The sequence below is a fragment of the Morus notabilis genome, unplaced genomic scaffold, assembly GCF_000414095.1.
Source record: "Morus notabilis unplaced genomic scaffold, ASM41409v2 Scaffold1317, whole genome shotgun sequence".
NCBI lineage: Eukaryota > Viridiplantae > Streptophyta > Magnoliopsida > Rosales > Moraceae > Morus > Morus notabilis.
Genome location: NW_010363007.1, coordinates 182,465 through 198,761, shown reverse-complemented (window position 1 = coordinate 198,761; position 16,297 = coordinate 182,465). Strand labels below are relative to the sequence as shown.

The following is a 16,297-nucleotide window of genomic DNA, read 5'->3' as shown; positions in this document are numbered from 1 at the left end:
AGAGGGGGGGGTGGTGGGAAAAAACCAAAAAAAAAAAAAAAAAAAAAAAAAAAAAAAAAAAAAAAAAAGGGGGGGCTGGAGCACGGGAGGGGAAAGGGGGAAAAGAAAAAAGAAAGAAAAAAAAAAGAAAAAGAAAAAGAAAAGAAAAGAAAAGGAAAAAGAAAAATGGAAAAAAGGGAAAATGTATTAAATTTAAGTGTGTTTTCCAAAAATCTTTGGGGTGTAATTATAAATATTGAAAATGACTTAAAGTCCCTTAATTAATTATGAAAATCAAATTAGGCACACTAATAATCCACAGTTTAGTATAATTAAACATGTTTAATTCTAAAGGGCGTTACACTCTCTCTCTCCCATTTTTGTCTCAAACCAACAGGATTTCAAACCAAAGAAAGATTTCAAGAAGTTTTCAACGCCTAGAGAAGGATTCGAGATAAGATTTCTGAAAAACTTATCTTGAAACTCAGATTTTTCAAATTTAAAAACTTATTTTTAGTTTGAAATAGATTTTTCAAATTTTGAGTAAAACCATGGTAGAAATTAGAGATCCTTGGTTCTATGGACTTGATTTAGTACTTAGAACCTAGATCTAGTGGTTTTTCCTTAAGATATTTCGAATTGGAACTGAAATTGCAGGTTTTCAGACTGATTTTGGCGAGTTCCTCGCCCTGTTGTTCTCCACAGGTCGACCTGTGCGGTCGACTGGACCGGTCGACCTATGTGGTTGACCAGACTGCACTGATTCCACCAATCGACCTATGCGGTCAACCGAAGTGCACACCATCGGTCGACCGGTGGTGTTGCACCGCTCTGCCACCGGTCGATCGGTATACATGGGGTTTGACCCTATTTTGTTGAAAAACCCTGTTTTGACCTCGATTTTCGAGGAGAACCCAAATTAGCTTCATTTGGGGACCTAAAATGAATGGATTAGGTTCTTTAACCCATGTTTTGAGATTAAAAACCCTTGAAATGATGATTTGAAACATGAAATGGTTTGTGAAACTGGTAATTGAATTATGACACACTAATAGGAAATCGAAGTGCGTAATTGGTATTGAATTGCTTTAGGAATGAGAATTGGATCCTAAAGTGGGGTTTTGTATCAGTGCTAGATGAGGACTCGGATTAAAGGGCTTTGAGGAAGCGAAAGCCGGAATAGTGTAATGCTAGCCAGGTTTGGTACTTGTGAGGTAGGATTTCTTATCCTTTCCTTTGTGCGCCTGTTTTCAAAAGAATTTTAGCCTTGCAAATGGTTTAAAGAAAGAGCATGTTTGCGAAAGAAAAACATTTTTAACCCCCATGGCTTGTTGTAGTTCTGGGGAGTATAAACCGGCTGATGGCCTAGATAGGATGTGGAGAGTGCATCCTTGGGAGCAGGACCCGAAACCCGGCCCGGGGTGATATGGCTTATGCATGTGGTTGTGTAAGTAATTTATCATAGTATAAATTACTTCCTGATACCTGTAATACGGAGATTTTCAGTTATATATTCTTTGAGAAAAAGGATGTGAGGTTTTGGCTGTTGTGTTAGGACCGAATGTCTATATTTATTCATTTACTTATCTATTTATTTACTTGTTTACTCATTTATTTGCTTATTTACAAAGTTATTACAAAATATATCATATTGGGCTTTTCGCTCACGTTTTATATGTTTTATAAATATTAAACCCCTCACAGGTGACTCGAGGAGTAGTGCAGAGTAGCTGAGTGAGTTGCTACCACTGGATTTGGTGAGGATTGTGATCATCCTCCATGTGCACGAATGTAAGGATTGTAACCCCTGTAAACTCTAAATCTCTGGATTTCTAGACTGTGGTTGATGTCTATAATGTTATTTACATGTTCATGTATGTACAATACTACATATCTTGTGGGTGAAGCCCTGAACGGTGTCAGATGCTTATTTATAAACCTCTTGTATTCAGTAATTTATTTTCAGTGAAATGTGGGGCTCGTTTGGAAATTTCCTTAATGTTTTATTCTTAATCGTGTTTAACTCCTAATCGAGCCTCCACGTCACCGACCCATACCTCGGGGCATGACAAAACTCGAGTTCAAACTCAAATTTTACAAAAGAACATGAACTTGAATAAAGTTGTAATTCGAGTTTAAACTTTTTCTGAGTTTTGTTGCAAAAGAACAACCCCTAAATAATTAATAGTTTTTAAAACTAAAATATTTAGGTATTTTTAAATAAATCCCACTATTTATAAGAAATTAAGCTTCAAAAAATGTGGTGAAAATTCAAATAAAACAAGTTTAAAATCTCACCTCTGGCATCATATACCTGAACATAAACAAGAAAGTAAATGTTGACATTAACCACAGTCTAGTAATATTTGAGTTTACAATCTATAATTTTATACATGCCTTAAAGAAAATGGGTAGGGAAAAGAAAGGAACGTGCAAATCTTCACTTCTCAGAGTCAGGTTTACCTCACCGCTAGTAGCTACATATTCAACACTACTTCTTGCGTCACCTGGTGGGGTTAAACACATTTAAAATAATAAAAATGAGCGAAAGGCCAAGTAGAATATACTTTTAAAAAAATTTAATAATTAAAAGTACTCACGGTCTGAAGACATACACCCGAAACCGATCATCCTTTAAACAAAGGAAGTACTTACATAATTGTAACAAAACATCTAAATAATGAAAATATGCAAAGCCATAATATCACCACTAATCAAGAAATGGCCCGTACGGATTTGGGACTTGCCCCCAAGTATACGATTCTTATTTCCCGATATCTGTCCATCATGCATTTTATCACTTTAAGAAAATATTCATATAAATATCTCTTAAAACCTTATTTAATACAATGAGAGTTTAATAGCATACGTCATGTTATTTCCTCAAAATAATTTTTCTTTAAATATGTTTGTTTTTAAAACATTTTCATATGCCAAAATCATTTAAATCATGGCTATCAAGGATATGAACAAGAATATCCTACCTCTCAGATGTCAAACCTGTGGCTAGCCTTTTGTTGTCCTAGCCTCCGCTTTCCTTAAAGCTTTTAATCTGATCCCTCAACTAGCATTGTCATAAAACAACGTTTTAGGACACAATCTTCATTTCTAAAACAAATCAAGTTCAATTATGTCTAATTGTTTTTTATTACTGTGTCTTGACTCAATCTAAGTTTAACAAACAACTTTACAATTCAATTTGGGGTTCTTTAAAATTGAAATTCAATCCATTTGTTTGGTTTTCCCCCTTTGAATTTCGGCTTAAAACGAGTTTTTAAAGAAATTTCGACAGCATGCCAACAGAAATGAGGAAAATGTCAAATCTGCAATTTAAGTTTAATTCCAAAACAAATCCTCCAGAAATCATTAAAATCAGTTTCCAATCACTTCAACAAATTCAATAACTGAAAATCCTCAAATTAAATCTGATTCCAACAACAATTTGTCCAAATCTAAACCCTAACTCAAAATTTATCAAATCTAATCAAAATTACAAATTTCCAAGTCAATAATTCAAATTAAAGTATGAGTTTTCAAGAAATTCTTACCTCAAAGTGATTGAAACCCATTTTTTCCTCTATTTCTCTTTTTTTTCTTCTTCCTGCTTCGGCAGGAACCAAAAGAGAAGGAGAGAGAGAGCCGGGGAAGAGAGGGAAAACTAACGGGAGATGGAAGGGGAAAGGTGGCCGGCAGCAAGAGGAGAATGAGAGAGAAAAAGGGCCAGCGGTGGGAGAAAGAAAAGAAAGAGAAAAGAGAAAAAGAAAGGAAGAGAAGAAAGAGAGAGAGAAAGAGTCTACAGGGGGAGGAGAGAGAAGAAAGAAAAGAAAAAAAAGAGAGAAGGAAAATGAAAAAAAAAAGGAAAAAAAAAAAGAAAAATACACTAAAATTAAGTGTATTTTTAAAAACTTTTTAGAGTGAAATTTTTAAAAATAAAAGTAGGTAAAACTTTTATAAATAACCTAGAAATGAAATTTTTAATGACATGATTAATTAATAAAATTAGTATTATGCATACTAATATATCACAATTAATATGATTAAACTTACTTAATTCTTTGGGTTGCTACACAAAACAAAAGCTAAAAGAGTTTTTCCTTTTTCTGTTGTTCTTTATAAAAGAAATAAAAATAAAAAAAAAATTCTCTTTTCCTTTATAAAACGACGTCGTATCGCGCTGTATCCATACTCCCTGAGATTCTCTCTCTCTCTCTCATACAAATGAAAAGGCAGACGATAATGGAAGAAAACAAAATGCTGTGAAACTTGTTCATTTAATCGAACAGGTGCAGATTGCCGATATTTTCAAAACCCGATTCAATTTTTAACGAGGTAAGTGCCTTAAAAAATACTTATCAAGCTACATAAAGTATTGATGATTCATTCAATTTTCCATTTTTTGTTCTTAAATCTGATTTTTTTCTAATGAACAATCTAGTGATTCATTACATGCTAATCATATATTCAAATGGTTTACCTGACTAAATATGGGAATCATTCATAATTTCCTCGTGCAAATTCATGAAAAATCACCAAGACCTGGATCTCTTTTTCTTTTTTCTTTTTTTAGGTCAAATTTTTTTATAATCCTCAAATTGGTTTTGTCCTGCAAACGATCTTTCAGAGAACGTAAGATTTGAGGACTTGATATATATTTTGTGGTTTTTTTAATGTAAAAAATAATAATAATGAAAAGAAAAGGATATTGTTGGTGTTTTCATTTGTCTATGAAAGAAGGAAAGTACAGTAACTTTTTAAAGTTGCTTGGACAAAGAGTTTGTGTTATTGGGTCTGTTTGTCTTTGGATTTTCTCTTAGTTAGAACTTTTTCTTTTTGTAAATTGAGATAGTGAATCAGAATCACCCATTGAATTTTATAGAACTCCATTGACAAAAAGAAAAAAAAATCTTACACACATATACGAATTAGTTAGTTAGAAATAAGTGTGAAATTGTCGCTAGGATAAGCTTGTATCTGCAAGTAGCTGTAGAGCTTCATTGATCATTAAACAACAAAATTGATCTAATGGGAGGAGAAGGAAATAGGCTTCCTCCAACATATAGTGCTTAGAAATAGATTTTAATTACTTGCACAACCATAGTTTATCTCTTTTAAATTTAGCTGAAAACTGGTTTTTTCAGTTGTAAACAAGCTTGGTCGGAAGCTAGAGCCACAGGAATTGAAAATGCAATGCAGTGATTCTTCCAACGAATCAAAACGGTTTCGAGTTCGAAGATTAAAGCTGTTGGACAAAAACAAGGATTTTATAGAGTTGCTGCAGCAGCTAACAGTCTATGATTCTGTGTTCGACAAGGAATTCGAAGAGAGATTTCAAGAGCTCGGCTCTCTTGGAGATGATCATTTGATTGGTGTTATTGAAAATCAGTCCGGAAAGATTGTTGCAACCGGGAAACTATTCAAAAAACAGTAACTCGCCCTACCTTCTTTAGTATTATAGTATAATAGCGCTGGGTTGGAAATAGCCTGAGGTTTGCAACTACATCTTCTAGATATGGAATTTATTGTTTCCTGTCTAAAATACTTAAGTCTAGGGTAATTTACATAATTTTAAGGGATAAAATCATTTTAATACCTTCTCTTATAGCGAAACATTTCGTTAGTACCAAAATTATTCCTCAATTTTAATACTCTCATTTTTTCCCTCTTTCTTGCCTCTTAACAAAATAATGTTTTGAGAATTATATGTCTAACTAATATATTTTGAGGGAAAGACATTCAATAAACCTCAAATATCATACATAATTAATGGCCATAACAAATTTCTGTTTAAAAAGTTAACAAAATCAAGATGATAAGAGAAAAGTTGATGACATATCTTAACTCAAGGTGCACAACAAGTGCATTTTAAAGTTCAAGGGACATGTTGACATAAATGACAAAATTTAAGAGAATTTATAAATATTTCCGTTAAAATTCTTGACAAATTCAAATGGAGGAAAAAAGTTCAAGACATGTCATAATTCAAGGGTATAACATGCACATTTAAAATTTAGAAAGTAAATTAACACAAGTGATAAAATTCAGGCAAATTTATAAAATTTTTCCTCATTTTAAGTGTAATATGTGGAATGAGGTGATTCTAACATATGCAAGTTTATTGATCCAATAATAAACCTTCGTTCTAAGACACCAACTACCCAATTCCATTGCTTTTAAAACATTTACTGGAGCAATCTCACACTCGCAGGATTAAACCTCAATTCAAACATAATATTTTTCTAATAAAAATTTGAATTTTTGCTCAACTAGGTCCAAACCTACGAAAAGAATGGCCTTACACAATTTAAGAATACAATTTAGGAAAGCAAAAGCAAATAAATGATGTTTAAACAAAACACCAAGAGCTAGTACTTTTGCAAATGAATGATATTTGATATAATAAGAGCCAGTTCTTTGCAGAAAATACGTTAACGTTTTTTCTTTTTTACGCAGAAGTTAATCCTTGTCAAATGAAGTACTTCACCATCTGAATTTCTTTCTGCTTGAAGCCACATTTTTCATAGAATGATCTATTCTCAATGCTGCAGTCAAGAATCACCTTGTAACACCCGACTGAACGGGCATGATCCGAGAGGAATTCAACAATCTTCTTTCCCAGTTGCATCCCACGAGTGCTGCCATCGACCACGACATCTTCAATGTGCCCGACTTTGCCACAATTCCTTATGAACTTCTTCTCAATGAATACACTCCCAGTTGCAACAATCTTTCCGAACTGATCTTCAATAACACCAATCAAATGATTATCTCCAAGGGAGCTGAGCTCTCGAAATCTCTCTCCGAATTCTTTGTCAGACACAGAATCACATACAGTTAGCTGTTGCAGTAGCTCTATAAAACCCTTATTTTTGTCCAACAATTCTAATCTTCGAACTCGAAACCGCTCTGATTCGCTGGAAGAATCACTACATTGCATTTTCAATTTTGTGACTTAACTTCTGACCAAAGCCTGTTTACAATTGAAAAAACCAATTTTCAGCTAAATTTAAAAGAGATAAACTATGGTTGTGCAAGTAATTAAAATCTATTTCTAAGCACTATATGTTGGAGGAAGCCTATTTCTTTCTCCTTCCATTAGATCAATTTTGTGGTTTAATGATCAATGAAGCTCTACACCTACGTACAGATACAAGCTTATCTTAACAGCAATTTCACACCCATTTCTAGCAATAACTAATTTGTATATATATGTGTGTGTGTAAGATTTTTTTTTTGTCAATGGAGTTCTATAAAATTCAAAGGGTGATCCTTGATTCACTATCTCAATTTATAGAAAGAAAAAGTTCTAACTAAGAGAAAATCCAATGACAAACAGACCCAATAACACAACTTTTTGTCCAAACAACTTTAGAAAGTTATTGTACTTTCCTTATTTCATAGACAAATGAAAACATCAACAATATCCTTTTCTTTTCATTATTATTATTTTACATTAAAAAAGCCACAAAATATATATCAAGTCCTCAAATCTTACGTTCTCTGAAAGACCCAAAAAAAAAAAGAGGTCCTGGTGATTTTTCATGAATTTACACAAGGAAATTATGAATGATTCCCATATTTAGTCAGGTAAACCATTTCAATATATATCTAGCAAGTAACGAATTACACTAGATTGTTCATTGGAAAAAAAATCAGATCTAAGAACCAAAAATAGAAAATTGAATGAATCATCAATACTTTATGTAGCTTAATAAGCATTTTTCAAGACAAAATTTCAATTTCTGCTCTTACCTCGTCAAAAATTGAATCGGGTTTTGGGAATATCGATAATCTCCACCTGTTCAATTGAATGAACAAGTTTCACCGCACTTTGTTTTCTTCTAGTATCGTCTGCCTTTTCATTTGTATGAGAGAGAGTGAGTGACAGAGAGAGAGAGAGAGAGAATCTCAAGGAGGGAAAGTGGAAATGAAACGTTACGTATATTGGGGCCCAATTTTTGTTTGGGGGTGCGGATACGGCACGAAACGACATCGTTTTACGGAAGAAAAGAGAGATTTTTTTATTTGTTATTTTTCTTTTCTTTTCTATGATGAAGAACAGAGAAAGGAAAAACTCTTCTAGCTTTTGTTTTGGGTTTTGATGGCGTAAGATATCCATCCATGGCATCGTCGATTCTCCGCCGCATGACGTCCCACTTCGCCGCGCAAATTCGACAGAACCACAGACTCCTCAGCTTAAGGATAAGCCTTTACTCAGACAAGTTTACATTAGGAAGAGTAAGATGACTTAAGAGGAGTTAGAAGTTTGTTAAGCAAGATTGTTAGTTAGCTTGTTTAATAAGATTGTTGTTTAGTTTGTTATGAAGATTGTTATGAAAGATTGCTAGTTAGCCTAGTTAGCTTGTTAAGAAAGTTTATGGATGTGAATAAAAGGAGGAGGGCACGGTTAGAAGTAGGAAAAGGTTTCAGTAATTGTACAAGGAAAAATCTTGGAAACATTTCCAAGTAAGGGATGCCATGAAAATGTCAATACAACGAATTGCAGAACTTCGAGGGTCCGTGGCCTCCCCTACTTGGAAATGTTTCCAAGGTTTTCCCTTGTACAATTACTGAAACATTTTTCTACCTCTCACCGTGTCTTCCTCCTTTTATTCTCATCCCTAAACTTTCTTAACAAGCTAACTAGGCTAACTAACAATCTTTCAAAACAAGCTTCATAACAACCTAAACAACAATCTTATTCAACAAGCTAACTAACAATCATGCTTAACATACTTCTAACTCCTCTTAAGTCTTCTTACTTTTCCTAATGTAAACTTGCCTGAGTAAAGGCTTATCAATTACACCCCCCTCAAAAGAGTCACCTTGTCCTCAAGGTGTAAGTCAAGAAATCGCAGCTGAGTGAAGGGTAATAAACCTGCCAACTCCAATTACAACATTGGCAACTTTTCCCATTGCCACCCTAATTACACAAATTTCTCCATTCGCAACCACAGTTGCACATACATTTATGGACGTAGCTATGATTTTTTTGAAATTCGCATTTGAGAAATATGGTGACCTTTTCCAATTCTCGTTAGGGTTGGCCTTAGTCTCTCCGAACTTAGAGAAATTTCGAGGCTCATGGTTGAAAACACTACTACTCGGGTCGAAATTGTACCAGAAAACCCAGACCCATCACTAATTAGGCCGAAATTTGAAGATTCAATACATATCTTGCTAAAATTGGCCCCAATTTCACCGATATTTTGAGGCCCACCTTATTGAGCCATAATTAGGCCCAATAATGTTGTATTTACGCAGCCTAGACCCAAACATGCAAAAATCGACCCTGCCCACACCGTAACCACGAGAACCAACCTCAATCGCCGTATCCCGTGGTTGTCGTTCTATCACCGATCTCAGCCCAGTACCCATCACCATCTCCCGAGGTAGCCAGCCCCCTTCCGACCGCCTTCCACCTCCGTTCGGCCTCTCCCACCATGGGCCTTTGCGATTTCGGTCAAATTCCCCAAAACCCAGAAACCCAACTCCCTCTTGAAGCAAATCTGAGGCCTCCGCCCCTAAAACACCTCTGATTTGTCCTCCCTGTTGCGTTTGTCTGATTCCAACCAAGATCAGCCTCACCCAGACCAGTTCGTTGCCGATATGCACCTCACGGTGCAGATCCAAACTTCTGACCCCCAACTCGCGAATCCAAACGCCCCTCGTTGTCGTTTGCCACCTCCGACACCTTCCCCAAGCCAAATCCAGCGCCAATCGGCCCTTCTCGTTGTGGAACTGGGCCTCCCAACCCCTAAGTGGCGCCAATCTGCTTATTCCGTTGCAGATCGGACAGATTCAGGTCGAGATCGTCCCCTCAATTGTGCGATTCCTCCTTGCGAATAGTCACCTCCCTCAGCGGTCGTCCGATCTGCCCTCCCTTGCACGGTTCCTCACAATTCCGGTCAGCATCTCCAAGTCTGAAAACCTTAGGTTCAGCCACAACTCCTTCATGCTCAATTCCCTCCGCTTCGACCTTTGACCTGCAAGCCACTTCTTGACCCGAACTAGTTCCCCCTTCCCAAACCCCGACGACGCCTGAACCGGAATCCTCCGCCGGCATCTTAGCTTTCGCCGACGCCCTTAAATGCTTCATTTGCTCTATCAAACGACACAAATCGGTAAGATTCTGATTCATCTCAGCCCTAAATTCACCGATTCTTTTCTCCACTTAAGCTTTGACTTGTTGAATCTCCTTCTCCACCGCCTCAAATCTCTCCTCCGTTTTCCTGGCCGCCATAATCACCCAGAAACGATGCTCTGATACCAAAATGATAGATCCTTGACAGATTCACTAATAGAAAGTAGAACAGAATTTGATAGACAAGAAGAAAGAATATGTATAGACAATTGCTGAAAGTTACCACGAATTGCGGAACTTCGAGGGTCCGTGGCCTCCACTTCATAGAAATGTTTACAAGATTTTCACTTGTACAATTACTGAAACCTTTTCCTACCTCTAACCGTGTCCTCCTCCTTTTATTCTCATCCCTAAACTTTCTTAACAAGCTAACTAGGCGAACTAACAAGCTAACTAGGCTAACTAACAATCTTTCATAACAAGCTTCATAACAAACTAAACAACAATCTTATTCAACAAGCTAACTAACAATCTTGCTTAACAAACTTCTAACTCCTCTTAAGTCTTCTTACTCTTCCTAATGTAAACTTGCCTGAGTAAAGGCTTATCACTCAGCTTCTTCCTCCGCTCTTCACGAAGCCTCTTCTCCGTCTCCGTCTCCGTCTTCCTCCGATGTCGTTCATATTACAGAGAATTGTGTTCGGGTACTTTTCCCTCTTCTCCATTATCAATTTTGAATGATTGGTTTGTTGTTGTATTTAGTAAATTTGAGATCTTTGTGGATGGATTTTCGCGCTCGGTGGAGGCTCTATTTGCAATTTGGCCGATTTCGTTTTGTTTGGGTGCGAGGAAAATGGAAGAAAACAGATTTAGGTAAAAACAAAAAAATTTTGAAGGAAAGATGTGAAATTTTGCTTTTTTAGTTCAATTCCTTCTGAAATTTCCTTTTGAGTTGTGCTGGAAAGTTGCAAATAATATGCATAGAAAAACAGATTAAAAACTGGAAAGTTGCAAATAATATTAAGACTTTAACTAAAGTATGTCCTTACAGATGCTTGCTAACATAAACTTATTAAAAAGTTGGAGATGGTCATGCTTGGAGATATATATGATTTTCAAATAGATTTGCCAGCCTTTAAGAAGACTTACCTTCTTGAGAACAGAAAATAAAATAGGGTATTAAATGATAAGCAGCTTGAACAGCTTTGGGAAGATCCCTTGCCTATAATAAAAATTCATGTTTAGCTTTCAGGTAACTATTGATGGTATATCACGGCAACTTTATCATCTCTGTGCATGAAACAACTTTCAAGAGTCCAAACACATAACTAAGTTGTTTTGTTTTCTCTCGGAGTGCGTTTGGTTGCAGTGGCGGAATAATAATGGGAATAGTAATGGAATGGAATTAGAATGGGCTGCTTCTTTCATTTGGTTGGAGTTATAGAATTACGACTTGAATGAGGATTATGCTGTTTGGTTGACCACGTAATGGAATGGAATGAAACTAAACTGTAATTTGACAAAAATACTCTTGATTAATAATCATCATGGAATTTAATATTTAATTAATTAAAATAGTAAAAAAATAATTTAATAATTAAAAAATCTTGTTATTTGAAGGATAAAATTTAAAAACTATATTTCAATGGTAAAAAAAAATAATATTTGATTTTATGTAAAAACTATATTGCAAATACTTAAGACGCTTTCAACCCACCCCTAGTTTCCAGCAATGTGCACAAATTAGTGAAGGCATTTCTATTCATCCTTAATTGATCTATATGACATCACTTACGTAAGCTAGTTGATGAACATATTGTCTATGAACAAACACATAAAGTTGTCTATGTACAAAGTTTGATTCTATATCCTCCATCACCACTCTTTCAATCGATTGAAAGAACCATTGCACTACATGCATAATATTCAACTAATTTAAAAACAAAGCAACTATCTTTCTCTTTCTCAAAATTTCACTTTTGCCTAATCCTAAGCGAGCCATTATCCTACAATAAAACAACCAAATTAGTACATTTAAACTCCGTTGTCTAAAAAACTAGGGTTGTTCATGGGTTGAGTTGGGTTGGTACAGGTAGGGCTTTTTCTTCCCTTGCCCCGAAGGGTGCGGGTTGCACATATTTGGCCCCAACGACGTTAGAAAAATTTCACAACCTAATGATGTTTGGGTTGGGTTGGGTTGGGGCGGTGCGGGGTGGATTGGGTGGTCGGGTTCATGTTGCCAAACATAAATATATCTAAACAACAAAAATTTTGAAAATTAACTTTAACATTCAAAGTTCATCATCACATATAAATAATATTAATCAGTCCATCATCAAGCAATTGTCAATTTAAATTCAATCCAACATTAAACATGAAACAAAATAGTCCATCGAGCATCAAACATAAAACAAACATAAATTTAATCAAAATTCAAATCCATCCAAATTCCAAAACAAGCACTACAACGTCAGCTATTATTATCAGTCCACACTCATATGGTCAGACATATTGCTTTCGAAGTAATTTCTAGCTTCAATCACACCAAATTCTTTTAAGAAAAGTGAAAGACAAAACTATACGTGACGTTTAATATGTTAAATTATTTCTCTAACCAAACCTTATCCGTACAACTCTATCCACATTTCATGATGTTTCTAATGAAACACCTTTCCTTCTTGATCCATATATTATATTATACATATTCACAAAAATGTAACCCTCCAACAAATTAAAGTAAGTCGATTGCTTTTCAAGCCATTCCTGAGTTTTCAACCATTTCCAAAAACTGAAAAATAGAAAGTCAATCATGGCTATAAGACTTCCATACGTTCTGAATGCTAAACAGATTCTACACCAAGTCCAGTTTTTTTTAGCAAACAAGTTTATAATTTTAAAAATCTGGATCCATCTATATTGAAAAGCCCAATCATTGAAAAGCCTTAAAAACGACATCAAGTAGTTCTTTTGCTGGGAAAACGATATAAATGAGTTGAAATTTATAGAATGAATGTACACAGAGGAAGCGTCAAGCTAGACAAATAAATACCAAAATATGTGCACAGAGCAGTGAGGAGAGAGACCTAGAGGTGAGAGACAGAGAGAGCACAGAGCAGTGAAGAGAGGCCGAGAGGCGAGAGAGCACCGGAGAAATTCGGCAAGACGGCGGCCGAGATAACTGAGCATTGAGGAGAGAGTTGTGAGGGCCTGAGGAGAGAGGTAGCCGAAAGGTGTGAAATGAGAGAAGATGATTCTGGGGATGAGGGAAGATGGTTCACGGTTGTGGATGGATCCTAATGCCAGCCTAGGGTTAGAACTTGGGCCCAAAGTATAATATTATTAATGGGCCGAAAGTAAGCCTGGGGATGTGTTGTGCGGGTTGGGTTGGGGTCGCAGGTTGTTATGAGCCTAACTCACAATCCGCCCCAAACACTTCGCCAGAGGTATAATGGGCCGAAAATTTAAAAATAATACTGCGGGTTACTTTTTTCAAATTGGGTTGGGATGGAGTGAGTTGAGTTTGCGGGTTATTCGGGTTTATGAACAGCCCTATAAAAAACTAAGCATAAAAGTATAATCACAAGCAACAAAGAAGCTATCAAAAATTATTCCAGAACAACGAGAGCCTTAAAAAAAAGAAAAAAAAAAAAAAAAAAAGGAAACACCCAAATAATTAAAAAGCTTCAACAGCTTGTGCCCGATTCAAGACCAATTTCACGTCTGAAAATTAATGATCCATGTCAATATCTTGGGCTGCCTTCCTATTCCCACTACAATCACACCCCAATAATTAAAAAGCTTCAAGTAAACTTCCAAAAGAAAAAAAGAGAGGTAATGGGCGTGAAGAATTTCTCAATAACTGGGCATGAGTGAAATCTGTAAAGATAGACAAAGACTTGGTCATGACGGGCGTGTCGGAGCTAATCCCCAAGGTGAGGATTCTATCAATTTCAGGTTGTTAAGGATCTTGCCAAACAATTATGGAGACACCTTTGTACATCAACTTTGAAACTTCCAATAATTGTGAACATCAGAGGTTACAGGTTGTGGGGCGAAAAAGGTTGTGGGGCGTTGTTCAGTGATTAAATTCTTTACAGATTTCAGTAAATATTAAAGAAAAAACTTAAGAAAATTAAACGAAATTTATGAAATCAAACAGAAAAACAAAAACATATAAACATTTTTCAGAAATCAAACAAAAAAAACACAAACCTTTCACTTCGTTTCTTCTTGTAAATGCCTCCGTGCCCTCTTCTTTTTTTGCCTCTCTCACAGCAGAACAAAACATGGCAAGAACAAAAGAAAGTTCCTTAGTTTCTGACGACAAAATCAGATTTGCGACAACAAAAGCAAAATCACGAAAAAAAAATCTCACGGCACTCATCAGTTCGAAGCTCGAGCTTCAAACTTCAAATCCCCAACATATGAAGGAGATTTCAGATGAAGATGATGAAAAAAAAACGAAGGTTTTTACTTTAGGGTTTGCGAGAAGAAGAAGAGGATGAGAGTCCGAAAGAGGGAGAACATATGTACAGAAATTACCCTGAAGAGCCTCTCTTGTCTGAGAGAGAACAAACAGACAAATTAAGAGAGAGAAAGAAAGAGAGAGAGAGAGAGAGAGAGAGAACAAACAGAGACTTACACGAAAACAACGACGGGAACGCGGAAGAACCGAAGAGGCTGCGAGCTGCGGTGAAGAATGGAGAAGAAGAGAACGCGGCCGAAGAACCGAAAAACCTGCAAACTGCGATGAAGAATGGAGAAGAACCGAAGAAGAAAAAGAAGAGAGGCTGGTTGCGCTGGTTAAATGGAGACGAACCGAAGAAGAAGAAGAATAGATACTCTTGTTACCGGGCTGGGCCGGATCGTGCAGTGTTTGGCCCGCCATTTAACTAAACGGGTTAAGAGTGTTAAACGGGTTGATACGAATTCAATTTATTTATTTTTGTGTTATTTGTATTAATTTATTAATAGTCTAATTAATAATTATGCGGTTTAAATTCATTTATCTCATGTCATTTTTGTATCATTTTATCATGTCGTGTCTAAAATTACCGGTCTTAATTTGTGGTTCAATTTCATCCATTTTGATATCACTTTGTGTCAAATTTTCAAAACTTCTGAAATGATAATAGTATAAATAATTTTAATGAAAAATAAAATTAAATAAAAATACACTAAAATAAAATAAAGTCGCATATTTTTAAATAAAGTAAACTAGAAATTACTTTAGTGATTGAAAAAGCAACACAAACATTGATCAAAAAATCATGCTCTACATTAACAATTAATGAAGACTTTACTGATCCATTTGTAATCCCACCAATCACTCAGTTAAAAGGACAAAGAAAAATCATGCAAGTTTATTTTCAACAAAAGGGAGTACAAATAACTACAGTTGTTTTAAAAATATTGAAAGATGTCCATCTTTTAATACCACTACCATAAATATCAGTTGCCACAATAATAGATCTAAAAACACCATATCCAAAAAGATTGATTACAAGGTACGACATATTTACTAATTTATATCAATTATCAATAAAAATCAACATTTATAATTTTAAATACATATCTTATTAATCTTTAATCAATTCAGTTCTAAACTAAAGGTAACAGACCCACCAAAAATACTCGAGGATTAAGTAATATAACTACTTTTAAATTATTTGATCTATATTATGTATAACTAAAGATTTTCAATTTTCTTAATTATTATTAATTTTTTTAAAAATTTATATTTTACAGTTAAAAAGAATTTAAAAAAATAAAAACTATAATATATTGTAAGAAACTTTTAACTAAAATATTATATAGATATATTTATATATAAACTAATTCTATTTTATAAAAATTTTAAATTTTTTATATAATATGACAGTATCTTTTCCAGCAACTTGCCTTTAAACTATGGGAACAAGAAATGGCTCATGTATGGCTCCAACCTTGTGCCATCTTGCTGCGCCAAAAAGCGAAGTTGGCATTAGTGAACAGTGCTACGCCATATGTGGCACAACACTGTTCACACAACGCTATGCACTATCTTTTTTTTTTTTTTAAATTGAAATAAAGCCCACAAAATATTTTGAATTTCTTTTTTTTTTTTCTTTTATTTTTTATTTCCTTTGAAGTACGGTACCGGTATTTAAAATCTTTACTTCTCTATTATATTGTTCAATACGTTCACGGATAATATCACTAATTTCATCGGCTTAAAAAAAACCCCCAAAAAATTTT

The 16,297-nt window shown here is 35.0% G+C and overlaps 1 protein-coding gene across 3 annotated transcripts; it reads right to left on the bottom strand.

Annotated features, from left to right (window-relative positions):
• Nucleotides 1–6,241: 6,241 nt before the first annotated feature.
• LOC21398490 (glucosamine 6-phosphate N-acetyltransferase) lies at nucleotides 6,242–14,816 on the bottom strand. Of its 3 annotated transcripts, none has more exons than XM_024169027.1 (3): nucleotides 14,703–14,816; nucleotides 14,273–14,621; nucleotides 6,242–6,946 (listed from the first exon to the last, which is right to left on the bottom strand). In XM_024169027.1, exon 3 carries the CDS (start codon nucleotides 6,911–6,913, stop codon nucleotides 6,443–6,445), a length of 471 nt encoding a protein of 156 aa, XP_024024795.1. In that variant the 5' UTR covers nucleotides 6,914–6,946; nucleotides 14,273–14,621; nucleotides 14,703–14,816; the 3' UTR covers nucleotides 6,242–6,442. The 3 variants fall into 3 exon arrangements, with proteins under 3 accessions (XP_024024795.1, XP_024024796.1, XP_010101565.1); XM_024169028.1 differs by having other exon boundaries at nucleotides 14,273–14,328; XM_010103263.2 differs by having other exon boundaries at nucleotides 14,273–14,816.
• Between the last annotated feature and the right edge of the window lie 1,481 nt (nucleotides 14,817–16,297).